Source organism: Lithobates pipiens, unplaced genomic scaffold (assembly GCF_037356315.1).
Source record: "Lithobates pipiens isolate NorthernLeopardFrog02 unplaced genomic scaffold, aLitPip1_a1.2 Scaffold_23, whole genome shotgun sequence".
NCBI lineage: Eukaryota > Metazoa > Chordata > Amphibia > Anura > Ranidae > Lithobates > Lithobates pipiens.
This window is the reverse complement of record NW_027507785.1, coordinates 318,333,088-318,352,348: the sequence shown is the minus strand read 5'-3', so window position 1 is coordinate 318,352,348 and position 19,261 is coordinate 318,333,088. Positions and strand designations below refer to the sequence as shown.

At 40.6% G+C, this 19,261-nt stretch overlaps 1 protein-coding gene across 11 annotated transcripts in view; it reads left to right on the top strand.

Moving 5' to 3' along the window:
* The window catches only part of NFIA (nuclear factor I A), a 715,521-nt gene that overhangs the window by 602,885 nt on the left and 93,375 nt on the right, over window positions 1-19,261 (top strand). For 8 of the 11 annotated variants that reach the window (XM_077450586.1, XM_077450593.1, XM_077450590.1 and 5 more), the window contains one exon: window positions 17,508-17,636. The exons of the other annotated variants lie outside the window; for them this stretch is intronic. In XM_077450586.1, the coding sequence (XP_077306712.1) occupies window positions 17,508-17,636 (129 nt within the window). The remainder of the gene's footprint in view (window positions 1-17,507; window positions 17,637-19,261) is intronic. 11 annotated transcript variants of the gene reach the window in all.

Sequence of the window (19,261 nt, the reverse complement as noted above, 5' to 3'; positions counted from 1 at the left end):
AACACACAGTCAGGGAACACATTTAACCCCTTGATCGCCCCCTAGTGTTAACCCCCTTCCCTGCCAGTGACATTTTTACAGTAATCAGTGCATTTTTATAGCACTAATATATGTATAATTGTCAATTGTCCCAAAAATGTGTCAAAAGTGTCCGATGTGTCCGCCAAAATGTCGCAGTCATGATAAAAATCGCAGATTGCCACCATCACTAGTAAAAAAAAAAAATAACTATAAAAATGGCATAAATCTATCCCCTATATTGTAGACGCTATAACTTTTGCGCAAACCACTCAATATACGCTTATTGCTATTTTTATTACCAAAAATATGTAGAAGAATACATATCGGCCTAAACTGAGAAAAGAATTAGCATTTTTTTTTTTTAATTGGGGCTATTTATTATAGCAAAATGTACAAAATATTCTGTTTTTTTCTCTCTCTTTTTTGTTTATAGCGCAAAAAATAAAAAATGCAGAGATCAAATACCACCAAAAGAAAGCTCTATTTGGGGCGGGGATATCAATTTTGTTTGGGTACAGCGTCGCACGACCAATTAAAGCAACACAGTGCCGTATCGCTAAAAATGCTCTCGTCATTGAGCAGCCAAATCTTCGGGGGCTGAAGTGGTTAACGGGGGGGGGGGGGGGGGCACAGGCAATACAAAACTAAACATTTTTACCTGTGCTTTAAAAGTCTTTGGACTTCCAAGTTTTTTGTTCTAGCGCTCACACTAGACTTTTTATATGTGGATATTCAGACCTTACATTCCCCAGATAAGGGGCATCCAGTTTGTGCTGGCAGCAGCCTCACCAGAGCCATTGGGGTTGATTAATAAAGGCAAATGGACTGTGCACTTGCCCTCTGCAAGTGCAGTTTCTCTAGAGCAGCCATTCTCAACCAGGGTTCCGTGGAACCCTGGGGTTCCTTCGGAGCTTGCTAGGGGTTCCTTGAGCTGTGGCTGATGAACCACCTTTTTGGTGGTGCCTACAGAGTTCAAGGTTCAGCATCACATAGCAAAGCCAGCAGCATGACACCAAATATCTTTTTAGCTGTCTTTAAGGGTGGCATTCTGAGCACCACTTTAAGTGGGACATTCTTCCTATTGGCCACCAGTATAAGGGGGATTGTTCCTATTGACCCCTGATAAATTGGTTTTAGTAAGGGTTCCTCGAGACCTGGAAATTATTTTTGGGGTTCCTCTAGGATTAAAGGGTTGAGAAAGGCTGCTCTAGAGTTTATTAAATGAGGTAAGGCTTCACTTTGCAAAGAGCACCCAATCACGTTCAAGGAAAATAAAAATAAAAAAACAGCATTTTCGCTTGCACGTGATTGGACGATGGAAATCAGCAGAGCTTCTGCTCAGTTACTAAGCTCTGGAGCAACTGTATTTGCAGAGTGCAACTGCACTTTGCAAAGTGCATAGGGGTTTATTTACTAAAGCCGAAAAGTGCAAAATCAGGCTCACTTCTGCAAGGAAACCAATCACCTTCCAAGTTTTTTTGCCAAACTGAACAAGCTGAGGTTAGAAGCTGATTGGTTTTTATGCAGAAGTGAGCCTGATTTTACACTCTCCGGCTTTAGTAAATAAACCGCAATGTCTTTTTGCCTTTAGGAACTCAACCCCATTGTTTCTCTCACCATATGAGTTCGAATGATCTTGTTCAACCATGAAGTAGCGATGAGTCAAATCCAAACACTTTCCGTTAATTAAAAAGCTAACAGGGGTTCTGATCTCTCACTACTCCAACTAAAACTGAGATGAAGAGGCTGGAGGTTGTGCTGAAGTTCTAATGTCAGATGGGTTCAGTTCTTAAGTTCCCGTTCTATTGTCCATCTTTGTCTTGCTTAATGACGAAGCACAGACCTTTCCTTCCTCTTGGTATATCTCGATATAAGTCAGAACCTAATTAGCAATGAGCGGTCCGCCTAATGTTTCTAGATCACCATTTATATAATTTGATGTATTGACTGTTTGCCTTGCCTTTTAATTAGACATTCAGAGAAAGGGGCTTTATAAGCTCAATCTGGTAGAAGTTGCTGTTGACAAGTGAGGTCATCCGGGGCGTCAATATAATCTTTATCCTTGTTCTTCCAAAAATCCATTCTAAACGTCCAACGGTCCCAAAATAAAGGCTTATTTAAAGGAACCTTTAGACTTTTAGTCCTGTCACAGCTGCAGGGTGATATAAAGCCCTACACTTAAAGTAGAACTATAGGCAAAACTTTATTTTTTCATTTTGGATAGAGCAAGTGAGGGATCCCAGATAGCAAGCAATCGAGCTGCAAGCTTATTAATGACATGCTAAACTCTTGCTAGACTTGCCAGGCTTCACAAGTTTGATGCACATTTGCAGCAAGTCCTCATTGCATGACTCCAGATCAACTTTCTTTGCAAAGATTCTGCAAGTCTGCTGGAAGTTCTGGTTCAGTTATGTTGTGCAATAGTCATCCCACCACAGGGGGTCACTGTGGCTGAGGTTTCATGCTGTAGACTTGCAGAGCTCTTTCTGTAGACCCACCACGGCAACTTTGCTCTTGCTAGAGACTTGCAACCCAAATTTGCTTCAAATTGGAAAAGTGTCAACTAGAACTTGTGCTTCCAGTGCTCTGCAAGTGTACAACTTGTCAGTGAGAATGTGCAGAAAGTTAACAGACTTACAATCCAACACTGCCACAAAATTGTGGCGAGTTATCATTGCTATCTGGGATATAACTAGGTTTGCACCGATACTGGGTTTTTGAGTACGAGTACCAATACTTTCAGTCAAGTACTCGCCGATATCGAGTACCGATATCTTTGTGGTACGATTTGGGCCCATACAAAATGCATGGACTCCAATCGAACTGCAAAGAATCAAATGCGAGTCAAGCAGGAATACAGTGCAATTCCTGTCCGAATTGCAGAAGGTTTCCTCAACCACTCCTGTATGAACCCAGTAAAGAAAGACAGGGAAGCGTCGGGCAGAAATGGGCAAATAGTTTATTACAAAAATGTCATAACAACTCATATGTTAAAAATACATATCTGTAATATGTGAGATTAAAATCTACACGGTTATAGTGTCCACCAATGATAGAAAAACAAGTCCGCTTGCGGTGCTTAAAGGCCTGGAGAAGAAGTATAGGCAGTCTGCCCTCAAGCTGACATCACTTCTGCCCTATACCCATGTGTGCGCTCCAAGCTGGTTTACAGGGGTCCCGGAACTTCCTACATCTCCTCCTGTGAGCACTGCAAGCTGCCACGGTTTTCCATCATCAGCGGACACTATGACTGTGCAGATTTGGATTTGACATATTACAGATATTTATTTTTAACATGTCGATTGTTATAACATTCCTTAATAAACTTTCTGCCCATTGCTGCGCGGTGCTTCCCTGTCTTTCTATACTGGGTTTACACAAGACTGGTGCAGAAAACCTCATAAGATTCGGACAGGAATCACACCGCAACCCTGTTCAAATCGTAAAAATCATTTTGTATGGGCTCAAATCGTACCGCAAAGGTACCCGTTTCAGAGCATTTGCACAAGTTTTCCTGAAAATACTCAGTATCGATGCAACCCCAGCTATAAAACCTGTCAGATTTTTAATTTTTTTGCCATCTCATTGTCTCATTGCGGAGGTTTCCCTTCACTTTCTGTCCCATAGCCAAACAGGAAGTGAGAGGAAATCCCTGAAAATTAAGGGAATCCTTTGGGGACTACCAGGTCACCAAACTAGTGCCCTCATTGAATGATTTCCCCTTTATTATTTTTTTGGGGACAACCCAGAATTTGGGATTTTCTTTCACTTTCAAATGATAATGGTAAACAGGACAAATAGAGAGGGTGAATATCCCCAACCAGGGCACAGACAGCAATAAAAACTGACAGGGGTTCTAATCCCTCTCCACTCTGTCCAAAAGTAGAAAAAAAATGTAGTTATCAATGGTTCTCAACCTCAGTCCTCAAGTGCCCCCAACAGGCCATGTTTTGGGAATTTCTCATAAGCCCCATACACACGATCAGAAATTCTGCCAGCAAAAGTCGGATGTGAGCTTTTGGTCAGAAATTCCGACCATGTGTATGCTCCATTGGACTTTTGCTGGCAGAATTCCAGCCAGCAAAAGAATTAAGGCAGGTTCTCTATTTTTCGGTCGGAAAAAGTTCCGATCAGAAATTCCAATTGTCTGTACAAATGCCGACGCGCAATATTCCTATGCATGCTCGGAAACAATTCGACACATGCTCAAAAGCTTCATTTTCTCAGCTCGCCGTAGTGTTATACGTCACCGCGTTCTTGACGCTTGAGAGTTCAGAGAACTTTTGTGTGACCGTGTGTACGCAAGCCAAACTTGAGCGGAATTCCGTCGGAAAAAAACATCCAAGTTTTTTCCGACGGAAAGTCCGCTCGTGTGTATTAGATAAAATAGCTGTCCAAAATACTAAGCCATTGACTCAGATTTAAAGCACCCGTGCAAGATAAAGGAACACCTGAAAAGATGACCTGTTGGAGGTACTTGAGGACGGATCTTGAGAACCACTGCTTTAAAGGATATGTGGACTTGGCCCAAAATTATCCCAAATACCTCCCTTCCTGCCACTCTAGATCATGACCCATTCCCGTAGCAAGAACCAGCTTTTCTTACTCCCTGTGATGTCATCACCAGGCTTGTGAAATTTTAGCAGTGACAGCTGTTGGGAGATCAGTTCCTATTGACATAGGTACATAGTGTAAGGGCAGGTTCTTGGGAGTCAAAGAAATACAATATACAGTATAATTTTCTTTTTTTAAAGATTTAAAATGCACACAGAAGATGGGCAGGCATGATTTAGCCACACACACAAGTTCTCACCAGAGCATTCTATTAATGTATAAGATTAGCTAGAAACTTACAAGGAGTTTTGGTTTAGAGGGTTGGATGGGGGTTGGTATTGAGGTAGCAAGAGCTGATCGACGTTTGGGGTGGTGGGGGAATGGTTTGGGCAGATTTTCCAATCTACCTAATCATCTGCTTCACAACACTGTCCGGCTCGGGGGGTTACCCACAGACATAAAATCGACCCCCAAAAGAGCCTGTCTTCTCATGTCTGTAGGTAACCTAAAGTTCAGGGTCCTAGACTGGACACAAATTAACTCAGATATTGGAAATGTTAATTGTTCTTTGCACAAAGGACACTGCATGGGGTTTTAATCTACCTACGTCTTTCTCCGACAGCCCAAAAAATAATAATTAACTGGCTTGTACCCAAAATTAGCCACAAGGTAGGGTTGATTTAATAAAAAAATTGAGGTTGCTTACATAGCAAAGTGAATGGTACTGTAGAAGAGGATGAAGCTGTGTTCACTTTGAATATCCATTTATTGTATGGGGTATACACTAGAAAAATTATTTAATTTACCTCGCACAGGGGGTATTCAAAGTGAACACAGGTTCACACTGTTTTCTAACATTAACGCTACAAAGTGAACATAAACTTTGCTAAGTGAACATCCTCGACTCCTTTAGCAAACCAACAAGTCTGTGAAAGCGGTGGGGATCAATGAGAAGAAATGGAAAGTCCCGAAAGCCACAAATCACACAAAACCCCTGCGTGTGAAGAGTGGAAGCAGCCGCAGCCTAGACTCTGTCCAGACCACAACTCCCAAAGCATTTTGCCCCACCCATGACACCATGACTATTTCCCGAGGGTGGGGTGAAACGTGTTGAGGGTAGTAGGCTGAATATAATCCAGGCTGAGAGTGCTTCCACTCTTTACACATGGGGTTTTATGTGATGTACAGCTCTCAGGACTCTCCTTTTCTACTCGTTGATGCCTGCAGAGCTTTGACAAGCTCCTTCCCTGTCTGCACTCAGAACGCTGATAACAGACGAGGACCTGTCGGTGCCTTGAGCTTTTTGTATGGGTTCAAAGTGGTGGGGACATTAGAGTGTAAGTTTCTTTGTGAGCAACGACTAATAGGAAAGGTTTAGTGCTGTCTGCAAAGAAGTGTGTCAACATTATAGCTTCCTTAAGTAAGTGACCTGCTACTGAAGTCATAGTTGTGAGTTAAGTACCTAATATAGATGACTACATGGAATTATACACTACCTTAATTGCTCTTCTAAATCGGGAACTTTGTTAAACGTTCAGGAAGATCCCTTTTTCCTGTCACTCTACAGCCAATCAGGAAGCAGCTATGCATCAGAGATATTACATAGCATAGGAACATGCGACAAGGCTCAAATCCAGCACAGAAATCATTTCAGGAAGCTTCTGAATTATGGTGCAAATGTATCTTGTCCATCTCAAATGGAGGTAGACTGAGCCTAATTGCAAAGAAGTAGTTCTCTCAATGACTGAATGTATTTGTTGACTGAAGGTAATTCTAAGTACTCACCAAACTATTCAGAACAAATAAATACCACCAAGCCACTGTACAACTTAATTATTCATCTGTGAAAGTTCTTGTTTATCCAGGTCATGATATAGCTAGTAGTTGGTCTCATTTTCTGAACTTGTTCTGTAAAAGTTGAAGACTTTCCATAGAATCTTCAAGCCACTTCTTCAGTTCCAATGAGTGTCAGGAACATACCCCAACATTTATACTAGACTAGGGTGTTTCCACCACCTTCACATCTTCCATTCTGTTCTTGGATATTCAAAATCTTGACACATTCCATGGTGATTGGATTAAGGTGTCAGTGCTGCCTATCTGGATAAAAATGTTGAGGTGTCTTTCTGACACCAGTTAAAGCTGTAGTAGAAGTGGCTTGGCAATGCTGTCGTGCATGGCCGAGCCGAATGGACAGAAATACTAAAACATCTTCGTTTTTTAGCTAATAGTAGTTGGTTACATTCAACTGGATTTGTTTTGTAATGTTAAAGACATTCTATAGTTTCTTCAAGCCACTTCTTCAGTTCTATGTGAGTGATAGGAACATACCCCAACATTTATATCTGCACAGGTGGCACAGACACCTTAATCCAATCCCCACGGAAAGTGCCAAGGCAGATGTTGATTGTCCAAGAACAGGATGGTTCAATCACTCCGGCTACATACAATGTTGGAAAAACTCAGATGGATCTTTAACAAACATTGCATACCTTTTAAGCCCGGCAATGCACTGAGACGGAAGCATGTACAGCCATAAGACCCAACACCCAAACACAAGCAAAGTAACTCAGTGAGGAATAGAAAGACCCATACATTGGGAAGAAAAAACACCCTCAAAATAAATGAATGGAACAGCATAGGAGGGCAAATTCTATAGGTCAGGACTCATCAGTTTTCCTTAAGAGAAAGGAACGTTCTTTTGAGGACAGTGAGGTTCAACTGGTTCACAAGAGGCATGAAAGATGTTGAACTGGAGCAACTATCCTTGATCAGGGGTGGGGGCGTTTGACACTGTCGGTCTTCCACATATAATTGCTGTTTTAACAGCTCCACTCCCAGACAATTTTACAACAATTCACACCTTCAGCCATGGGAAATCAACGACCAACACGTGTGCAGACTTCCTGACACCAAGGATGGAATTATGTAGCTAGAACAGGATGGTTCCACAACTTTCACACCTCCCATCTTGTTCTTGGACAATCAGCATCTACACATTTCATGGTGATTGTATTAAGGTGCCAGTGCTACCTGTGTGGATATAAATGTTGGGGTATCTTCCTGGCATTAGAACTTAAAAAGTGACTTGGATAAGCTATAAAATGTCTTCAACATTACAGAACAAGTCAAGATGAATGCGACCATCTACTACTAGCAATTTAACTTGACTTTTACATTTCATTTCTAAAAATTTTCCAAAATTGTCAAATTTTGAATGTCACTTCCTTGCAATATAGCCACCTGGGTAGTTCTGTCCACCCTTGTTGAACAGAATGCCCCTGGAAATCTCACATATACTGCCTGTGCGATTGGCTTACTTCTCCCAGAAGTTTGCACTTAGATATAGATTGGATGCCAGCCATCCCCTGCAATATGATTTTTTTTGGTGAAATACTCTCTAAGGCTCATTTGTCCAAAGGGATGCAGACACTGCAGTTCATTGCAACACTGGTATTGTTTAGGTGATATTGATGAAGGTGGACTCTCCAATTTAGCAATTAACTTAAAAAAAAAAAGGGTATGGCAACAACATGCAATCAATCCTTGCAATGTACAGTATATTGTTCGCCTGTAAGGCATTTTCTTCTCAACAAACTTGGAGCTTTGTGTTTGCCCTACAAAGATTTTTATATGGTTTGTAACGTGATACAAAATATTTTACACTTATGTATTTGTAGTTTATAGTTTCCTTTGTGTGTGCTTTTTGTAATATTGCAACATACTTGTTTTCTTGATACCTGGTATATATTTATATTCTGTGGATAGGAGGTTTGCGAAGTGTAGAGTTTGGCGGCTCCCGCTGATGGAGCTCTGCCGCACAACTGAATTGATATCTGCAACATGGAAGACCTCTGACTTTGGCCATGGCGCTTGCATTTCTGCCGATCACAAAAATGTGCATGCCTTGGAATGATCGGAAACGGCTGTGTCACATCACACAATGTCATCAATCTCTGATGTCCACTTAATGTTTTTATCAGCCTCCCAGCCAGCTAGGTCAAACTTTTGAGCTTCAGAAGGGCTCATGTTTGCGTTTCTGTAGCTACAAGTAGGCTAGTGTTCCAGTTTCTTTACCTATAGGTGGACCTGTGTTTCAATTTCTATAGCTACAGATGGGTTTGTGTTCAAATTTCTATAGCTACAGATGGGCTCATGTTCCAATTTTTATAGCTACAGATGGGCTTGTGTTCCAGTTTTTGTAGCTACAGATGGGCTCCTGTTCCAATTTCCGTAGCTACAGTTGGGCTAGTGTTCCAATTTCTATAGCTACAGATGGGCTGGTGTTACAGTTTCTGTAGCTACAGTTGGGCTCCTATTTCAATCTCTTACAGCTACAGGTGGGCTTGTGTTCCAGTTTTTGTAGCTACAGGTGGGCTCGTGTTCCAATTTTTGCAGCTACAGATGGGCTTGTGATCTAATTTCCAGAGCTACAGTTGGGCTAGTGTTCCAATTTCTATAGCTACAGGTGGGCTCATGTTCCAATTTCTATAGCTACAAGTGGGCTCGTGTTCCAATTTCTATAGCTACAGATGGGCTTGTGTTCCAATTTCTATAGCTACAAGTGGGCTCGTGTTTCAATTTTTATAGCTACAGATGGGCTTGTGTTTCATATTCTGTAGCTACAGATGGGCTCCTGTTCCAGTTTCTTTAGCTAGAGATGGGCTCCTGTTTCAGTTTTTGTAGCTACAGATGGGCTCCTGTTCCAGTTTCTGTAGCTACAGATGGGCTCCTGTTCCAGTTTCTGTAGCTACAGATGGGCTCCTGTTTCAGTTTCTGTAGCTACAGATGGGCACGTGTTCCTATTTCTGTACAGTTTGAGTTGGTTTATATTTTTACCAGTTTACAACACATATTTCAGTTCTGCAATAAGTTTGGGAAACAGGACAAAAAAAATGTTCTTATACACATTAGATGCTGCCAACATCTGTCCCTCTAACTGTTCAGGAACTACAAATCCCAGCATAACCTATTGGCCTGTGTAGCATGCCAGTTACCTGTTCATAGTCTTCAGTGCAGGCTAGGACATGCAGCAGTTCAGTCAAGAGATAAAAAGTATGTTTCCACCTGTCAGTTCCCAGATTAAAACAATGGGATAACAAATTCTTGGGTTATATAAATTATAGGAATTTGTGCTATTAAGAACAACAGAAACGTCTCAAAAATGTCTAAGGATGGATGCACTCAGTAGACACAAAATACAAAGGCTTCTGTGAATGGGCAGCAGAGGGCAGAGACAGGCATAGCTGCTCTGTGTGCTTCTCTCCTCTCACAGTTGGAGTGTATCCTCAGGGAGTGCAATGAACCTGTTAGATAAAAGTAAAAGAGATAAGTCCTGGAGGTGACATACATCTAATTGGACTTAACTCATAGTGTACCTGCACTTTTTGCAAAGTTGCTAAATTCCTGGAATACAGCTTCAAACATGGCCACTGAAACGATGTGCACAGTAAATCTTTAAAAAAAAAAAGGCACCAGATTTTACATGTTAAAGGCACACTGCACACACAGCTCCTGAGATTACTAATATGATTCAGCTTAATGTTAGAAGATGAAAAGAAATGCCCAAGGGCAACTTCTGCTCTCTGTAAGTCCCTCTGGCAAAGATGCTACAAAAACATAATATGTCTCAAGACACGAGCTTTACATACACCATGCTCATCAGCTTCTGGAGCCACTATTAGCCTGTTGGTGACATTAATATTTGTTTCATATACACTGAAATCTAATGATTGGTATAAAACACCTTTTATAAATGCTTCTCTATGCCGGGATCTGTAGTTTCCTACAGCCAGACGTAAAAACCCTTTGGCATCTAAAAATACTTGAATTTAATTATAAGGTTACACTCTTTCTGATTTCACAGAATTTACCTTCATGGGTACCATTTCCATGATATATGTCGCACAGACACCTGTAATAGTTCTGGCACAGGGATGCCCCTTGCAGTAAAGTTTAATTTTTTCATCTTAGCTGCCCCATTATGCTTTACAGAATAGCAGCATGCACCCGAGGCTTCTCACACAGTATACATTATTGCCCTTAAGCAAGTGTAATAGTAGAAAAGATGTAGCTGGATAGCCGCACTCTGAATTATTCAACTTTATTTCAAAAATGTAATTAAAATCATAGCATCTAGGCTGGTAAACAGACTAACTGCACAGTCGCTAGCGCAGTTAGTCTGTTTACCAGCCTAGATGCTATGATTTTAATTACATTTTTGAAATAAAGTTGAATAATTCGGAGTGCGGCTATCCAGCTACATCTTTTCTAATTCAGTTCCTGTTGCAAACAGAGCCAGCACCCTGTGGGATTGTGGAGACAGCTGTTTTGGGAAAAGTCATTACCTTAGAGCGCTAATTCTTTGTATTTAAGCAAGTGTAATAGGGCTGGTAGGTTTTTTGAAGAAAACAGTCAAAATTGGAGAGAGGCAAGGAAGCATTATAACCTGGGAAAATAATAAAAAAATTATAATAAAAAAAAAAACATTAAAAGTGGCATCAGTAGAATTATATGATACTTTGCTGCTGTTTATGAAATCATATGAATGTCAGAATGTTTATCTGCATGCTGATTGCGCTCCTCACCGTATTAACACGTTATAGAGTTATTTTATGGTTATTACTAACCGGAGCATTGTCCTGCCAATGCAACATGTCAGACTGCACCATGATTTTCCTGAATGTGACTAACCGCTCTGCATTTGCTAACACTGAATCTCCTTCTCCCACCTCCAGCCTTTATATTGAGCCGTCTACTTGTGTCTGTTGATTGTCAGTTCGTATGGTCTTATCATGCACACACTTCTAAATATACCACTGATAAGCGACACGACAAACAGGCAAAAGTTGGTTTCCTGTGTACGGAAGGTTTCACATGGCAGAAGAGTAGCTACAATTACAAGTACATTATATACATATGTTTAGGCCAAATATTAAGATTTTTGCAAGGGGTGACCACCTACTATCAGTGCATCATCTATTACACCTACTGCATAATTATATCAGATACATGTACACTTATGAAGATATGTAATATAATGCCTAAGACAACTCTATTTGATTTTATAGTGTGGGTGGGGTTGAATCACCCACTGGTTGAATGGGTGGGTTGAATCAACTGATCAACCTGAATCAACTGGTTGGTTGAATCACCCACTAGTTGAATCTATGGGTTGAATCAACTGATATGTTTAATCATTTACGGATTGAATGGATGGGTTGAATCAACTAATCAACCTGAATCAACTAATGGGTTGAATCACCCACAGGTTGAATGGATGGGTTGAATCAACTGATCAACCTGAATCAACTGATGGGTTGAATCACCCACTGGTTGAATGGATGGGTTGAATCAACTGATCAAGCTGAATAAACTAATGGATTGAATCACCCATTGGTTGAATGGATGGGTTGAATCAACTGATCAACCTGAATCAACTAATGGGTTGAATCACCCACTAGTTGAATGGATGGATTGAATCAACTGATTAACCTGAATCAATTAATGGGTTGAATCACCCACTGGTTGAATGGATGGATTGAATCAACTGATCAACCTGAATCACCTGATGGGTTGAATCACCCACTGGTTGAATGGATGGGTTGAATCAACTGATAAAGCTGAATCAACTAATGGGTTGAATCACTCACTGGTTGAATGGATGGGTTGAATCAACTGATAAAGCTGAATCAACTAATGGGTTGAATCACTCACTGGTTGAATGGATGCGTTGAATCAACTGGTCAAGCTGAATGAACTAATGGATTGAATCACCCATTGGTTGAATGGATGGGTTGAATCAAATGATCAACCTGAATCAATTGATGGGTTGAATCACCCACTGGTTGAATGGGTGGGTTGAATCAACTGATCAACCTGAATCAATTGATGGATTGAATCACCCATTAGTTTAATGGATGGGTTGAATCAACTGATCAACCTGAATCAGCTGATGTGTTTAATCACTCACTGATTGAATGGGTGGGTTGAATCAACTGATCAACCTGAATCAACTGATGGGTTGAATCACCCATAGGTTGAATAGGTGGGTTGAATCAACTGATCAACCTTAATCAATTGATGGATTGAATCACCCATTGGTTGAATGGATGGTTTGAATCAACCTGAATCAACTGATGTGTTTAATCACTCACTGATTGAATGGGTGGGTTGAATCAACTGATCAACCTGAATAAATTGATTTTTTGAATCACCCACAGGTTGAATAGGTGGGTTGAATCAACTGATCAACCTGAATCAATTGATGGGTTGAATCTCCCACTGGTTGAATGGATGGGCTGAATCAACTGATCAACCTGAATCAATTGATGAGTTGACCCACTGGTTGCTTATATCTCTTAAAATGAAAGATATAAAAGGTCTTCCAGTGAAGGGTATAAAAGTCTTAAAGTATGTCTAAAACCACAATTTTCTCCTAGATAGAGTAGGGAAGTAAAACCACTATCGTTTTTTTTTGTTTGTTTCTTTTTATAATGTGCCATTGGAGAGATTTACCTTCACTTCCTCTATTTTAGTTAAAACGGGAAGGGAAAAGAAATCTTGACAACGTGAGGAAAATCCGTTCTTAGTTGTAACCATAACAAGTGCCCCCACTGGAAGATTTCCCTCCCTATTCCTTTTCCGGTATCAACTCAAAATGTGACAGTGATCACCAGGAGCAATAGAAAATATGAATTTCCGTCCAAATGACAATTTCTTGTTGTTTGCATTCAATACAAATCCAACCTATTAGAAATATAGAAAAAAGGTACAATTTGGAAGTTGATGGGTATTATTGACTGTGAAATCTTTGTATTAAACCGGCCATACTTGGATTGAAATTTGGCTAGTTCTGCAGGGATTGCCTAAAGTTTGATCCATGTATGGTCAGGCTTGTTGTATAGAAGTTGATTTATTGATCAGTTGATCTGTACAACCACCCTGTCCCGACCGATCAGTGCCACTGGCTATAGCCGGCAGCACTTTTCAGTGTATTCAACCAGTTGAACAAAAAACATAACCTGATCCCCCCCATCCACATATTCAATGTGGATGGGGAATCCTCTTGAGAGTAATATATGGGCTGCCTTATTTTAAACATATCCAATGAATTCATCTAAGCCCTCATGAAGGGGGCCTTTTGAAACTCTTATATTGGCTTTTTATTGGATGCAAACAATAGATGAAATTGATCTGGTCAAAAAAAATATAGTTGGCACTATCTTGCTTATAACCTCAATCCGCTGAGTACAAACACTTGGATACACAAATCAACCCACCCAATTAGCACTTTATCAGTCCGATAGGATTCAGTACTCCTCATACCTACTACTCCAGCAATACAAAACTAGAGAGGGGATCTAACCATTTCTTTATTCAAAACTAAAAATAAAAGTTTGGGCTTTCAATTCACTTTAATAGATGGTTTCTTTACCTTCCTACTTGAACACTTGAACAACAGAAGCTGGCCAAACAGCTGGCTTCTTTCAAGCCAGCTGCCATACACACGGGCCAAATGTTTCTGTTGAACTGGCCGATACTGCCCGATATATGGCCCGTGTGTACGACCCTTTATCTCCCAAACCAGATAAAGGCAAGTTAACATTTGTAAGGAACTTAGATATTACATTCATCTGAAAGTTTTTTTTTTTTTTTTTAAGTTTTCAGTGGAGTTTTGATTATTTTAATTGAAGTTTAACAAAATGCTGGCTATACTTATTGGGATGCAGTGGTAATACTACCTCTAACCTCTCTATCATGGAGGTCAAGATTCAGTGTAGACATCTAGATCAGTGTAAATCTTTCTCGGTAACTCCAACTGTCCAGCACATAATTCTGCTGCATGCAAGGGGGCAGACATGGATTGAGCTGCGTCACCATTTATTTTTTTTTTTTGAAGGAGAAAATACAAAATATTACAGTTGACACTGGGACAGGAATGGAGAGTAGGTCTTCCAGTGGCAACACTTGTTCCTGTGACAACTAAGAGAGGATTGTCCTCACTTTGAAGAGATTATCCTCTGACACTAACAGGACTTTTATCCATTAGGTGAAAAAAATTTAAAAAAATTAAATTAAAAAAATGTAAAATGATAACATATATACATTTATGGTCGAAGCCCTATGGCCGATACGGATATGAACAAATAGACTTACCATAAGATTAACAACATGAAATGGACCTGAAGTGTGCCCTGGTCTGATGGTCGGTATACCAAAATAAGGGGGCATACCCTAGATTAGAAATTAATATTTTGTGAAGAGAAATTAATTTGAGAAATGCCCTGAAAAGGGGATGGGAGGGTGGGTGCCGCGCACCGGAAACTGACAAAGACCACAGGCAAGCGGGCTGGTTAAATACCCTCCGGGCTCCTCCCATAAATTCAGGCCACCATACTGGCCTTCCTACATATATATATATATATATATATATATATATATATATATATATATATATATATATATATATATGTATGTATATCACAAAACTGAGTACACCCCTCACATTTTTGTAAATATTTTATTATATCTTTTTATGTGACAACACTGAAGAAATGACACTTTGCTACAATGTAAAGTAATGAGTGTACAGCTTGTGCAACAGTGTAAATTTACTGTCCCCTCAAAATAACTCAACACACAGCCATTAATGTCTAAACCACTGGAAACAAAAGTGAGTACACCCCTAAGTGAAAATGTCCAAATTGAGACCAAAGTGTCAATATTTTGTGTGGCCACCATCATTTTCCAGCACTGCCTTAATCCTCTTGGGCATGGAGGTCACCAGAGCTTCACAGGTTGCCACTGGAGTCCTCTTCCCCTCCTCCATGATGACATCACGGAGCTGGTGGATGTTGGCGACCTTGCGCTCCTCCACCTTCCGTTTGAGGATGCCCCACAGATGCCCAATAGGGTTTAGGTCTGGAGACATGCTTGGCCAGTCTATCACCTTTATCCTCAGCTTCTTCAGCAAGGCAGTGGTCATCTTGAAGGTGTGTTTGTTATCATGTTGGAATACTGCCCTGTGGCCCAGTCTCCAAAGGGAGAGGATCATGCTCTGCTTCAGTATGTCACAGTACATGTTGGCATTCATGGTTCCCTCAATGATCTGTAGCTCCCCAGTGCCGGCAGCACTCATACAGCCCCAGACCATGACACTTCCACCACCATGCTTGACTGTAGACAAGACACACTTGTCTTTGTCCTCCTCACCTGGTTTCCGCCACACACGCCTGACACCATCTGAATCAAATAAGTTAATCTTGGTCTCATCAGACCACAGGACATGGTTCCAGTAATCCATGTGCTTAGTCTACTTGTCTTCAGAAAATTGTTTGGGGACTTTCTTGTGCATCATCTTTAGAAGAGGCTTCCTTCCTGGATGACAGCCATGCAGACCAATTTGATGCAGTGTGCGGCATACGGTCTGAGCACTGACAGACTGACCCCCCACCCCTTCAACCTCTGCAGCAATGCTGGCAGCAGTCATACATCTATTTCCCAAAGACAACCTCTGGATATAACGCTGAGCATGAGCACTCAACTTCTTTGGTTGACCTTGGCAAAGCCTGCTATGAGCAGAACCTGTCCTGTTAAACCTCTATATGGTCTTGGCCACTGTGCTGCAGCTCAGGTTCAGGGTCTTGGCAATCTTCTTATAGCCTAGGCCATCTTTATGTAGAGCAACAATTCTTTTTTTCAGATCCTTAGAGAGTTCTTTGCCATGAGGTGCCATGTTGAGCTTCCAGTGACCAGTATGAGAGAGTGAGACAGATAACACCTAAGACCTTGTAACACTAACGAGTCACATGTCACACTGGGAGGAAAAAATGGCCAATTGGGACCAATTTGGACATTTTCACATAGGGTGTACTTAATTTTGTTGAAGGCAGTTTAGACATTAATGGCTGTGTGTTGAGTTATTTTGAAGGGACAGAAAATGTACACTGTTATACAAGCTGTACACTCACTACTTTACATTGTAGCAAAGTGTAATTTCTTCAGTGTTTTCACATGGAAAGATATAATAAAATATTTACAAAAATGTGAGGGGTGTACTCACTTTTGTGAGATACTGTATAAATATATATATATTCTTAGCTCATGCATTCACAAGGACATTCATTGAAATACAAGAACATCAGGAAATGATTCATTTTATCACAGTGTAAACACAAAACGTTCTTTTATTTCCTGTCATCTTCCTTGCCATACAAACTGACAATTAACCTTCTGCTAATGTACTAATAATCCTTGCTTCTAGAATTTTGTTGTCTTTTTATTTATTTTTTCCCCCTCAAAGGCCTATTTAGTGATACTCAACCTTTGCTCTTTTAAAACACGTTCCTCAACTAGAATCACATCTTCACATGGCCTTCAAGGTCAAATTATGACAAACCAAAATGTGTTTTTATGTCCTAGAAATAGCAAGTTTATACTTATAGTTAATAAGGTATTTAGAACAGTACAATATCAAATTTTGGTATATCAAAATGAATTTAGGCACCCTATTCAACATGGCCCATCTTGTTATCTTCCCAATGGCCCAAGTTGTTTGAAAGACCCTTAATCTTTGCCATCAAACCTGTGTAAATTTCAGTCATGATAATGGTCCCTTTGGGTTTTTGAGGAGGTCAGACAACTTAGAAAGGGTTTCTAGACCAGGAAGAGCCATCTTGAGTTTTCCAGTCTAGAGAGTACTTGTCAGCCATGTTTGTTGAGGGCACAGGTCATCCATGTTTCTAGCACACAGGTTGGACATGGGTTGGCCATGTTCAAAGAGGGCACAGATCTGCCATGTTTGCTGAGGGTGACGCATAAGGTTGAGTATCGCTGAATGGATCTTGCTTCAACAGCCACGTTCACAATGCATAGGCTGTGGTTCCATGACTTAGCATTATTAAATTGCACTTATCAATCATTCTTGCCAGGAATGCCATCGCCTACTACCTTAAAGAAGTCAGAGAAGTCTGGTTTCAGCAGTCCTTCTCCTTCGCAGACCTCTTCCCTTGGAACGGCGTTTACACAGCATCATCGACCTGTCATTACAGGACCCAGAGGTGAGGCCTTATCTGAGGAGCCCCCCCTCCCCCACCTAATTTTGACAAGGTTTACGCTGTGTTAGCGTCCTCAGATGTAGATTTAAGTAGGTGCTTAGAATTCAATCCTTTGTTTTGTACATGATCTGTGCTTCCAATATCCATTTTGTTCTTACTGAAATCAACCTTGTGAGTAAGCACCACCTTGTGTTCCTCATATTTGTACTGAGTTTTAACTAAGTTTCCTTAAAATTAAATTGTTATAAATTATTATTGGGTATGGTTTGTAAAATATATAATTGTGGTTATTTCACTGTTTTTGCTATTTTGTTTCCTTATGTTTATGTTATTTTCAAAAGCATTTCAATGCCATTACAGGTAAAAAGGTTTCCAGTGGTTCTTTTTTGCAATGTATGATCTTGAATGAATGACAGTTCCAACAATGGATGTGTATGTAAGTGTGCTTCTCATCCACATCAGTGAAATAGAATCCAACCCACATATTGGTCATCTTATGCTATCCAAAGTTTTTTAAGAAGTGGAAGACATTTAGAATTTCTTTTGGATGTGCTTGAAATGACTGGGTGATAATCAGATGCAGTTACCGGGAGGACTCGACAAGTATTCCTAATACTTAATGTGCTCATTATTGCAGATAGTGGAAACCCTATGATCAACCAAATCTCTATAATTCTCCTTTTCCTTTTGAGGAAATTTAACACAATTTTCACTTTCGCATCCACATGTTGACTGGAGTTAGGGAGGACATGCCAGCCAGTTCTGGGGGCTCACGGTTCACTAATCTCATTGAAACATCTGCCGTTGTTTAGTAGCCCAATATCATGGGCAAAAGTCTGTTGGCCAGCTTGGAACATTTTGCATGGCCAAGCATATGTGCTTATGTTGATTAGAAGCTCCTTTGACTTGTGGATTGGCTCCTGATATAGATAATTGTTTGTGGTTGACCAGTATATGAGAAAAGGTCATTCGTGAGCTTAACAGTTTTAGAATGGCCATAAAAAGCTAATAAGTGCTTGTTATTGCCAGCAGACAGAGGAACAAGAGTGGGAAGATCAATTAGGGACTGCTGCCTCCCACCAACACGCTTACACTTCATTTGAAGAGAATAGTTAAGGCGCGTCCCAGTGTTATGTGGTTTGAACAGGGATTGGCCAGTGTCCCATTACCCTTGGTTTGGCATGAGAGATCTGACCTTAGATAGTAGACTGTGGGAATGTTTGCATGGTCTATTATTTTTTTTATTTTTTTAGGGAAATTTTCAATCAAAGCGCAGATTTCAGCTGTAGAAAAAGCTATTAAGAATTTAGTTTATGGTAGAACAGTTTTGTTCTGCAATTTCCAAAGGCTCATGGTGGTTTCATGGCATGTTCGGGACTGCACTGGTCTGCTGTTAAGCCCCTGTACGCACGGTCGGAGATTTCGACAACCAAATCCGTCGGATTTTTGTCCGTCGGGTTTTGTCCGTCGGATCTTGTCCGAAACTGTTGCATACACACGGTCGGACTAAGTTGTCGAAAAATCCGATCATTCAGAACGTGATGACGTAATTTCGTTACGATGGGACTATGTTCAGGCTAGTAGCCAATAGCTTTGATGTAGGAATTTGATCTGAGCATGCGTGGCAC